We start from the raw sequence: 11,775 nt of genomic DNA, 5'->3' as shown, positions 1-11,775 counted from the left end.
TGTCCCCCACTCCCAACTGCGCAGGCGCCCTGGGCCCTAGCCCTGCCCCAGCGATGGCTCCTGGGGCTCCCTCATCCAGCCCCAGTCCTATCCTGGCTGCGCTACTCTTCTCCTCCTTGGGTAAGTTGAGATGACCCAGTCTGGGAGCCCTGGGACTCAGGTTATCTCCCAGCAACCGTTCCACGGCCTTCGCTGCACTCCCCTCTACAACCAAAGAAAGAGGGAGCAAGAGTAGGAAGGTGATAGTCTCTGTAGAAAAATATATATACATATAGTTTGGAGAGAGGCTGTTAAGATAAAGGTATTCTGTGAAGGGAGAATGGAGAAGAGAGTGTAGAGCGTTTCCCCAAGGTGGACTTGACTGGATAGGGGTTGGAAACTGGTCCTTCTCATTCCTCAGTAGTGTAGGAGGTAACTCAACCTTAGTCTCCCCAAAGAAAAGAGTCAGGGAACATGATCTAAGGGTGGAGCCCAAGGGTTGTAGTCCCAGCTCTTTGGATCTGCTGCCTCAGTTTCTAACTCTGCATCTGTTGTCCATTACGTGGGTAAACAGAGTACAAGGGAGGTTCCGTGAGATTCCAGGGTCTAAAGCTATCTTCCACAGAAGCTGGCCAGCCCCTCCCATGGCAGATGCTGACTGAGCAACAAAAACTCAAAGCAAGGTTGCCTGAATGGATCCTTCCCCTCTCCAAACTGCCCTGAAGCCTGGTGCAATGGGTGAGAAGTAGGGCAAATGGGAGAGAGGGGGGAGGAAGAGCTGGTTAGAATGTCGGAGTTTCTCTGCTGTCAACTCCTTTAGGGCTAAACCCAGAATCTAGACTCCTCTGGGCTGTACTGAACTATTTGAAGGTACCCTAAGAAAATGTTCAGAGAAGGCAATGGCAACCCACTCCAGTACTCTTGCCTGGAAAATCCCATGGGTGGAGGAGCCTGGTAGGCTGCGGTCCATGGGGTCGCTAAGAGTCAGACACGATTAACCGACTTCACTTTCTTTTTTCACTTTCATGCACTGGAGGAGGAAATGGCAACCCACTCCAAAGCTCTTGCCTGGAGAATCCCAGGGACGGGAGAGCCTGGTGGGCTGCTGTCTATGGGTTCGCACAGAGTCGGACACGACTAAAGCGACTTAGCAGCAGCATAAGAAAATGTTAAGGATAGGGAATTGGAGAAGGGCATGCCGAGGGAAATGAGGAGAAGGAATCTTGGAGTTTAAGAGGGAGAAAGGGTACTGTCCAGCATCTGCCCCACTCATAGAACCATTGAACAGAGCTGAGGGCAGTGGTTTATAATTGAACAGGAGGAATAGAAGTTAGATCCAATGAATAACCTTCCTTGTTAAGTTTGGGATTCCCCAGAAGGCTCCAAGGCTGAGTTCCAGGAGGTGAATCACTGGTATTGCATGCTGAGGTGGGAGATTTGGGACTGTGGAGCTGGGGATGGGATCGGGGGAAGGGGAATGGAGGCATAAGCCCCCAACACTGGCCAGTGGTCAGACAATGGGTCTCTATTTATTTGGTTGCTTCCTCCCCCTCCCATAGAACAAAAGGGTCTACAGTTGCCCCCAGCCAGGGCCAACCCACACACATAATCTCCCTGGAATGGCCTTCCTTGTATGGGTGAGTCTTGGGAGTGGCACTGAGCCAGAATGGTCAGAAGGAGGGTGTGGAGGGTCAAATCAGAACCACAGAGGGCTCACAAGCAGAGTCATCTGAGTTTGGGGGTTGGGGTGGAGGCGGCAGGGGTTTCCTACTTGAATCCAGCTTCCCCTGAGAGGGCTATGAGGCCCTCCCCTCCCTGACCCATCCAGTCAGGAGCAATTGTATGGAAAGTAGGGATTCAGCAATGAGGACAGTCTCCAGTTATCTTAATCTTTTCTGCAAGAAACTTGAGTTTGCCATTCTATGAAATACTATGCAGCAATAATATTGATCGCTAGGCATCAACGCGGGACACCCTCCCAGACAGACACCTGTATTCTTTTATATTCTTAAGGAAAAAAGTAAACTGTAATGCAATATATATTTTTTTAAAAAAGCTTCATAGAACAAAACTATTTCATACATGTGTATGTTGAGTTTGTGTTGAGTCTGGTACATAGAAAATGATCACACATCAAACTGATAACATTGGTTCTATCTGGAAGGAGACCACAGAAGAATTGGTTGGGAGCTGTCAAGACAGGCTTTAGCTTTCTTTATCTATACTGCTTGCATAGTTATAAGAAGAATGCACGGGGTGTTACCTGTATAGTTTATAATAAGTTTTAAAAATCATTAAGCCTGCATCTAAAGGATAGCTTAAAAATTAGATATTGATCTAAAGGCAAAGTAAGATTCTGGAGACTGAACCCAACATCTGAAAGTCCTCCGGAGAACCATGGTACGCATTTCCTCTGTCAAACATGCTGAAGAACTTGAGCCAATACAGTATTTCTACTCTTCTATTCAATTAGTCCAGAGAGACCTGGGCCTCAGAATTCATCATTTTTGCCCCAATCTCCGCTATGGTCTGTGACTCAGGCTTGACTTCCCATTGGTCTCACTCCTTCTATACTCCTTGCTGGGCCCACACGTGCATCTGATTTCCCCCTCTATGTTTGCAGTGCTCTCCCCTGTCCAGGCCATTGTGGTCTACACAGACAAGGAGGTCCACGGTGCTGTGGGCTCGCAGGTGACGCTGTATTGCTCCTTCTGGTCCAGTGAGTGGGTTTCAGATGACCTGTCCTTCACCTGGCGCTACCAGCCCGAAGGGGGCCGTGATGCCATCTCGGTGAGTGCCTGGGGGAATAATGGGATTGCATAACAGAAAGGGGGCTTCAGACAACCACAGGAAAGAGAATTTGGGCTAAGGAAGGGGAAATCCATTATGAGCCATAACCCCAACTTTGGCAAGGTAAGTGGCAAGTCTTGTCACCCTGACTGGAACCTAGGAGCACTGACACTCCCTCCCCAGCCCAGAATCCTTCACCCGGAGGCGAGAGTTGCATGCCTCCCCTCATTCCTCGCAGATCTTCCACTACGCCAAGGGACAGCCCTACATCGATGAGGTGGGGACCTTCAAAGAGCGCATCCAGTGGGTAGGGGACCCTCACCGGAAGGATGGCTCCATTGTCATACACAACCTGGACTATGGTGACAACGGCACTTTCACCTGTGACGTCAAAAACCCACCAGACATAGTGGGCAAGACCTCTCAGGTCACGCTCTATGTCTTTGAAAAAGGTGTGAGAGGAGGTGGGACGGGAGTATGGGAGGCAGTTCAGAGAGGGGATCAGGCCTGGCTGAGAGGCTGGGGCGAGGGGCAAAATGCCCGGGGTTATGCCCCTCAGGCTCTGGGACAGTGGGCAGAAGGCAGCCTTGTTGGGACATCTTAGATCCCCAACCGCAGGGAATAGGTGTGTGGCGAGGAACCAAGGACACTGTCTCTGCTCATTCCCCCACTTGTTTTACTTCCCCCGTTTAGTGCCTACGAGGTACGGGGTCGTGCTGGGAGCCGTGATCGGGGGTGTGCTGGGGGTTGTGCTGTTGGCGCTGCTGCTTTTCTACCTGATTCGGTACTGCTGGCTACGCAGGCAGGCGGCCCTGCAGAGAAGGCTCAGGTAAAGGGCGGAGACTGACACACCTTTCCCCGACCCACTACGCGCGGTCTCTGGGCGGAGACTACTTTGATGGGTGGGAGGGCCGAAGGGAAGAAGAAGCCGCCAAATCCACAGCAGCCCCTATCCCTGCAGTGCCATGGAGAAGGGCAAATTGCACAAGACTGCGAAGGACTCTTCAAAGCGCGGCCGGCAGGTTAGCGGGACTTGGGAAGCCGCCGGGCAGCCTCGAGGGCGGGCTGGGAACAGTCAAGCCCCACCCGACGGGTCCCTGATGCACGCGCTCCTCCCCACAGACACCGGTGCTGTACGCCATGCTGGACCACAGCAGAAGCGCCAAAGCTGCCAGCGAGAAGAAGACTAAAGGGTTGGGGGAGTCTCGCAAGGATAAGAAATAGCGGTTAGCGGGCCGGGCGGGGGATCGGGGATTAGGGGCGGAGGCTTCCAAGGGCTCTCGGGTGGTGGTCATCGAGATGGAGCTACGGAAGGATGAGCAGAGCGCGGAGCTCCGGCCTGCTGTCAAGTCCCCCAGCAGAACCAGCCTCAAGAACGCCCTCAAGAACATGATGGGCCTGGACTCAGAAAAGTGATCACCCCCCCCAAGGCCCTGCCAGAGCAGGGGGACCTCCGGTCCTCTATCCCCGTCTAGGTGCTTTCCTCCTTAGCTCCTCAGCCCTGCCCTGCCCTCACTTCCTTTTGAGATGTAAGTTTCATTCCAGACTTCATTACCCAGGCACTTCGTATTCCCCCCCTTTTACCCCCTGGCTTTCTGGAAGCCCAGGCCCCATCCTATCTTTCACTTGCCCCAAGGACTGTGTGTTTGGTGCCTGTTCCTCTGGCGCTGAGAAGAAAGGGACCTTGATACCCCTGCCTCAAATCCAGGCCACCTGACATTTCCACCCCCTGCACCAGCTAGCCTGTCCCTCTGGCTCTCTTGTTTCTGACCCTCCCTCCCCTCCTTCAGGTGGTCAAGCTCCATACTATACCCTCCCAGCTAACACCCAGGTCACCCAGATCAGACTCTCCTTCAAGGCTTATTTAGGTTGTTAGTTATTTTTTATTTTTTAATCCATTCTTCTTTGTTTATCTGTGCCCATGCTCTACCCTCCCCCCATGACTGAGTACCAATGACGTCATGTGGCTTTTGCAATTCTTCACCACCACCACCCGCCCCCCTTTAAATCTTTAATGGAGAGCCAGCCCAAGCAGTGGGGCTCCTGATCCTCAAACCTCAGCTACAGGAATGGTGCCCCCTGACCACTCTGGAGCACTGTTCTGGGACTCAAGGTGACGGGAATGGGGAGAGGGAGACAAAGGATCCTCACAGGTCAGGGGCTGAGGAAGGGGCAGATGAGCCTTAAGAAACAGCTGTTAAATAACCAAAGAAAAGGCAGGAAAAACAAATGAGAAGTAGGGGGAAAGGGAAGAGGTTGCACTCCCAGCCACAGGGGATTCTTAGGATTTTTCTACATCCTGTATATTTCTTCTCAACCCCCCCCCCCAAATGTCCTTAAATGTTTAATAAACACTGACATTTCCAGAAGCTGCTGCCTCCATCTCCAGTTTCCTCATTCTCCTGGGAGTAATCCCTGCCTCTAATCCCCAGTCCTGCTCTTCTCCAACTGATTTCAGTTTTTAAGAATTTGATTTCATGATACGGGGTTACATAGTCTAGTGGAAAGAACTGTGAAACAGGCTCATAAGACATAGTCGTACATTCAACAAATATCCAGTGAGTTTGTACTATGTGCTAAACTGTGTGTCAGGCTCTGCGTTTATATGGGTTATAACAGATTCCCTCTTCACCAAACTGTGTATTCTTAAAATATCTCAGCCACTCAGAAATTGTGTGACCCAGGGCTAGTTTCTTGATTTAAGTAAGCCTGTTTCTGCATTTGTAAACAACTGAGATAATGATACCAGCTCCGCTGAATTCCCAGAATTTTTGTAAGAATCACATGATTCCATGCTGTGTATGGAAACCTTTGTAACTTATAAATTGATACACAACAAAGATATTAAGGATTAGTTCTTTACAGATGTTTTTCAATCTTGCCTAACGGATTACAGTTTACAAGCTAGCACTAATTTCATTCACTCATATAAACACACAGCTTTGTTTTGTTGTTGCATTTTAGGTGTGCTATTAATAGCTCATTAGCTAGTTTGTTGGCATGCTAATTTAGGTACATCATTAATATCCAGAGTCCTTAAATAATTATGGAAAAACAGATACGTATCTGTAACCCTTGGTGGTTACTGACGGCAAAAAACCCAAGAGTCTCATAAGTCATTTCTTCACCTTGTTGAGAGGTTAAATAAAAGATTTTTAATAGCAGTTTTGCAAAACCTTTAGTGCTTCCATTTATTTCAAGGGCTGTCTTCCATTTCTCTTAAAAGGAAAATTAACCCAAATTCATTTTAATGTAAAAGCTAATAGATTTCATTGTGTGTGCGTGCAAAGTCATTTCAGTCATGTCCAACTCTTTGCAACCCTATGGACTGTAGCCCGCTAGGCTCCTCTGTCGACAGGATTCTCCAGGCAAAAATGCTGGAGTGGGTTGCCATGACCCCACCTCCAGTGGATCTTCCAGACCCAGGGATCAAACCTGTATCTCTACGTCTCTTGCATTGAGAGGTGGGTTCTTTACCACTAGTGCCACCTGGCAAGCCCAATAGATTCTATTGAAAGTGAAAAAGTGAAAGTGAAGTCGCCCAGTCTGTAGCCCACCAAGCTCCTCCGTCCATGGGATTCTCCAGGCAAGAATACTGGAGTGGGTTGCCATTTCCTTCTCCAGGGGATCTTCTCGACCCAGGGATCGAACCCAGGTCTCCCTGGGTTGCAGGCAGGCAGGGTTGCATTGCAGGCAGAAGCTTAAACTCTGAGCCACCAAGGAAGCCCAATAGATTCTACTAGGCAAATACAAACCAAAACTATAATGAGATACCACCTCATACCCGTAAGAATAGCTGCCTTCAAAACAAAACAAAGTATTGACAAGAGCATAGAGAAGTTGGCATCCTTGTGTACTGCTTGTGGGGTTGTAAAATGGTACAGCCTCTGTGAAAAGTAGGAAGTTCCTGAAGAAAATTAAATATAGAATTACCATATTATCCAGCAGTTCCATTTTGGGGTATATATCTAAAAAAAAAATTAAAAGCAGGGTCTTGATATGTTTATTAGTACAGCCATGTTCTTGGTGGCATTATTCACCATGGCTGAAATGAGGAAGCAGCCCAAAAGTCCATGGACAAATGATGACTAGATAAGCAAAATGTGGTATATCTATACATACAATGGGATATTACTCGGCTGTAAAAAGAAAGAAAATTCTAACACATGCTACAACATGAGTGAACTTAGGACATTATGTTAAGTGAAATAAGCCAGCCATAAAAAGACAAATACTGTGATTCTACTTATATGAGTTACTTATCATAGTCAACAATCACAGAGACAGAAAGTAAAATGGTAGTTGTCAGGGGCTGGAGGAATGGGAGAATGGGCAGTTACTGTTTAATTAAGACAGAGTCTCACTTTTACAAGATGATGAGTTACGGAGATGGATAATGCTGATGGTTGCACACATAAGGAATGTACTTAATACCGCCGAACTATACACTTAAAATGATTAAGAGGTAAATTTTATGGTAAATGTATTTTACTACAATTTTTTGATAAAATAAAAGTTAACAGAGTCAATATAGCTTTTTTCAGGGAGATAGAGGAAGCTTAGTCACAACTCAATAAAGTTGAGACTATCTAAGATAAAGAGTCTTTATCAGTGAACCAGAATGCAGAGTTCAGAAATGCATATAAGTGTGGGAACATACTATATTATAAAAATAACATTCCAGTTCAGTGGTAAATGAATGGATTAGTTAATCAAAAATATTGTTATATTGACATATGTCTAGAAGAAAACAAAGTAAAATCTTTATCTTACATCATATATAAAAATAAAACCGAAATGTTATGAAATAAAATACAAGAATCTGAAGGAGATAAGCATATTCATTTAATCCTTAAATGGGAAAGGCCTTTAAATAAGGGCCTTTATCTTAAGGGAAGTAAAATCTTAAAGGAAGTACATGAAAAAAAATGTAAAAATCTTAAAGGAAGTACAAGAAATCTTGAACCTCTTTAAAGGCAGACTATATTATAAATGAAACCAAAAGACAGTTGGTAACCATGGAGAAAAATACAGTGCAAATGTATTTGCACTTCTTCACATAATAATCTAGTGTCTCCATTATTCCCATCTCCTGCTACTGTCCCATTTCGCTGCTTCCCTCTACAGCAAAGCTGCTTGGACAAGTCTAGGGCCCTCCCATTCTCTGTTCAACCCTCTGTCCCCCGCTCTACTGAAATCGCTCCTGTCGAAGGGCACCAGTGATGACCATTTCGCCACGTACGACAGTCATTTTTCAGCCCTTCTCATCTGTTTAGCAGCATTTGACATTATTGGCCACTTCCTCTTTTTGTTGACACGTCATCACTTGGCTTTTTTGAAACCCACCCTCATGGCATTACTCCTACCTATTTGGCTTCCCTGGTGGCTCAGATGGTAAAGATTTTGCCTCAAATGAGGGAGACCCAGGTTCGATCCCTGGGTCAGGAAGATCCCTTGGAGAAGGGAATGGCGACCCACTCCAGTACTCGTGCCTGGAGAATCTCATGGACAGAGGAGTTTGGCCGGCTACAGTCCATGGGGTCGTAAAGAGTTGGACATGACTGAGCAACTAACATACACACACATTGGGGAGATGCCGCTTCCCAGGTTGCACTGGCAGTAAATAATCTGCCTGCCAATGCAGGATACACAAGAGACCTGGGTTTGATCCGTGGGTCGGGAAGATCCCCTGGAATAGAAATGGCACGCCACTCCAGTATTCTTGCCTGGAAAGTTCCATGGACAGAAGAGCTCGGCAGGCTACAGTACATAGGGCCACAAAGAGCTGGATATGCCTTAGCACAGCACATGTGACTTAATTTTAAAGTAGAGATCGAAACAACCAAAAAGACATCTTTTGTTTGTCCCACATGACATGTTTGTTTATTTAAAGCAACATTTGGTCATCACATGGCAACAATCATGCTGAACTGAATATGGTTTTTTTCCCTTTAGATAGAGCCTGAATTCTCATCACTTTCATTTCCTTACCTGCTTGACCACTCTTACCATACTCTGTCTTACCTGCTGTGTCTTAAAACGTCTAAGAAACTGGACATTTATGAGTGGTAGTGAAGTTGCAGAATTGATGTGTAGTCAGACTACACCCAGAGTTTCTCAAGTTCCTCAAACAGGCCACCAGTCACCGTGTTCTTCTCTGGCTATATTAGTTACTCATCAAACTCAAAGTCCCACTGAATTCTTTGTTATCTAAAAACTAAATAGTAGGGACTTTCCTGGTAGTCCAGTGGCTAAGACTCCATGCTCCCAATGCAGGGGGCCTGGGAGGGACCTAGATCCCATATGCCACAACAAAGGCCCAATGCTGCCAAATAAACAATTTTTTTTTTTTTTTAAAGACTAAATTGTGTGGGACTTCCCGGTGGTTTAAGAATCCGCCTGGCAATGCAAGGGATGCAGGTCTGATCCCTGGTTGAGGACTAAGATCCCACATGCCCTGGAGCTACTGAACCCACATGCTCTGGAACCTGCCTGCCACAGCTAGAGAGTCCAGGTACTGCAACAAAAGATCCTGCATGACATAACGAAGATCCTGCATGCTGCAGCTAAGAACCAACACAGTCAAATAAATAAATAATTTTTTTTTTAAAGAGAAACACTAGGGACTTCCCTGGTGGTCCGGTGGTAAAGAATACGCCTGCCAATGCAGGGGACACAGATTCAATCCCTGGTCCAGGAAGATTCCACATGCTTTGGGACAACTAAGCCCAGCCGCCACAACTACAGAGCCTGCACACTCTAAAACCCGCACTACACAATGAGAGAAGGCAACCGCAACAAGAAGCCTACGCACAGCAAGTAAAGCATAGCCCCACTCGAGGCAACTAGAGAAAGCCCAAGTGCAGCAACAAAGACCCAACACAGCCAAAAGTAAGAATTTTTAAGAAGACTAAATTGGGAAGTTCACTTCCAACAACTTGTATAATAACAAAAATGGGAAGAAAGGGAGAGAGGAATAAAATGGTTACCTAGATAAACACCTAAAACAAACAAATAGAAAATACGCTGTTACAACAGCCCTCATTTCTGTAATTGTTAAGAAGCCATAACTGACATCTCTGAACCACTTCCACTACTTATTTCATATTTCCCATGTCTTCAGCCAGAACTTCGGATAGTCAGGGTTGTTTATGTGGTAGAATGATCAAAGCTTCCATTGCCGACTCAAGGTCTGTGCTGCCTTTTTTTTCCCCCTTTGGTTGCTTTGTTAACGTTTACTATTAGGCAAGAGACTCTCCTGGGTTCCAGAAATGCTCTCCTCTCATTGTATAGCAGCATCCCAATCTCCCTTAGGGAATCAGGATCAATCACACCAGCCAGCCAAGTAATCACTTTTTTTCTTTGCTTCTTGATTCAGTGATATATAGACCCCCAAATGACTAGGTGGCAGATTCTTCTAATTCAGTGGAACCATAGTGTCTAATGGTAGAAGCATTCTCATTTTGGAGCCCAAGTTCTCCAAACCAGCAGAGCTCAAAGTTTCTAGGAAAAACAAAAATTCTGTAAGTGGATTATTAGGTATAATAGTGAAAGAGCCACCCCCACTTTCAGCCCCTGATGCCGGAACCCTTATATTCTGGTCATGAGGGAGACAACATCATGTAATCATCCCTGATTCAAAGCTTATATCACATCTTGTAAGACAGAACTTCGTACTTTCAGAGAATTGTCTCCCAGTTGTTGCTGTGACTCTTCAGTAAAGCATTCTACATTTAAAACAAGCATCTGCTTTCAGATGGATTACATGGAGAGATCACTTAATTTAATGAGCACAAGTACATTTCCTTTGCTATGAAGTAAGTTCCTTGATTGGACACAATGCTATGGGGAATGCCCTAACTATGAATAAGGCATATCTGTGAATCTACCAATGCTGGTGCTGGCATTTTGAACAAAGAAGGCAAATTCATGCCCAAAATGTGCCTGTTTCAGTAAAGATAAATCTACGCCCTCTCCACGAAGAAAGAAATCCAATACAATTAACTTGACATCAAATGTCTGGCTGATCCCCACAAGAAATAGTACATGTCAGGGACTCAGTATTGGCCTCTACTATTGAGATATTAGGCACTCAACTTTGAAGTCATCTGGAAGACTTTAAGTTCTATTCATCTTTCTAGTCCTGAAGCCCTCCTAATATTCACCATGTAATTTAGTGTATACTTCTGTTAGGAAAAATGGAATTAACAAATATGACTATTAATTATTGGATCACCAGGGAAGTCCTGGTATAACTTCTTAAGAATGCGGCTGCCTGTGCAGGGGACATTGGACCTTGGTCCAGGAAGGTCTCTCATGCCTCGGGGCAGCTAAGCCAGTGCACTACAACTGCTGAGTCTTAAAGCGTACCAGCCGCAACTACTGAGCCTGGGTGCTGCAACTACTGAGCCTGGGTGCTGCAACTCCTGAAGCCTGCATGCTCTAGAGCCCGCGCTTTGCAACAGGAGAAGCCATACCAATGAAAAACCAGTGTACCACAAAGCACAATATCCTCCCTACCCCCACCATGGCTAGAGAAAGCCCCCGCCGCAACAAAGACAGAGCGCAGCCAAAAATAAATACATAAGTTATACCAATGTTTCAGTAAGATTACAAGTTCGGGGATCAAAAGTACAACATGCCGATAAGAGCTAATAATACTGTATCATGTACCTGAATGTTGCTAAGAGAGTAGATCTTAAATTTCTCAGCATGAAAAAAGAATTGGTAATTACATGATGAAGAATCCCAGCAGCTCGCTTCAGTCGTGTCCAACTCTGTGCGACCCCAGAGACGGCAGCCCACCAGGCTTCCCTGTCCCTGGGATTCTCCAGGCAAGAACACTGGAATGGGTTGCCATTTCCTTCTCCAATGCAAGAAAGTGAAAAGTGAAAGTGAAGATGCTCATTCGTGTCCAACTCTTAGCGACCCCATGGATTGCAGCCCACCAGGCTCCTCCATCCATGGGATTTTCCAGGCAAGAGTACTGGAGTGGGGTGCCATTGC

The 11,775-nt window shown here is 46.2% G+C and overlaps 1 protein-coding gene across 1 annotated transcript; it reads left to right on the top strand.

The window, feature by feature from the left end:
* On the top strand, window positions 1–5,138 carry MPZ (myelin protein zero). Its single transcript, XM_069546933.1, is given in 6 exon segments — window positions 1–120; window positions 2,603–2,769; window positions 3,008–3,221; window positions 3,463–3,598; window positions 3,731–3,791; window positions 3,892–5,138. Coding segments are annotated over 6 exon segments (939 nt in total). The 5' UTR covers window positions 1–53; the 3' UTR covers window positions 4,186–5,138.
* Window positions 5,139–11,775: the final 6,637 nt, after the last annotated feature.

Source organism: Ovis canadensis, chromosome 1 (assembly GCF_042477335.2).
Source record: "Ovis canadensis isolate MfBH-ARS-UI-01 breed Bighorn chromosome 1, ARS-UI_OviCan_v2, whole genome shotgun sequence".
Lineage (NCBI taxonomy): Eukaryota > Metazoa > Chordata > Mammalia > Artiodactyla > Bovidae > Ovis > Ovis canadensis.
This window is presented reverse-complemented; position numbering and strand designations above follow the sequence as displayed.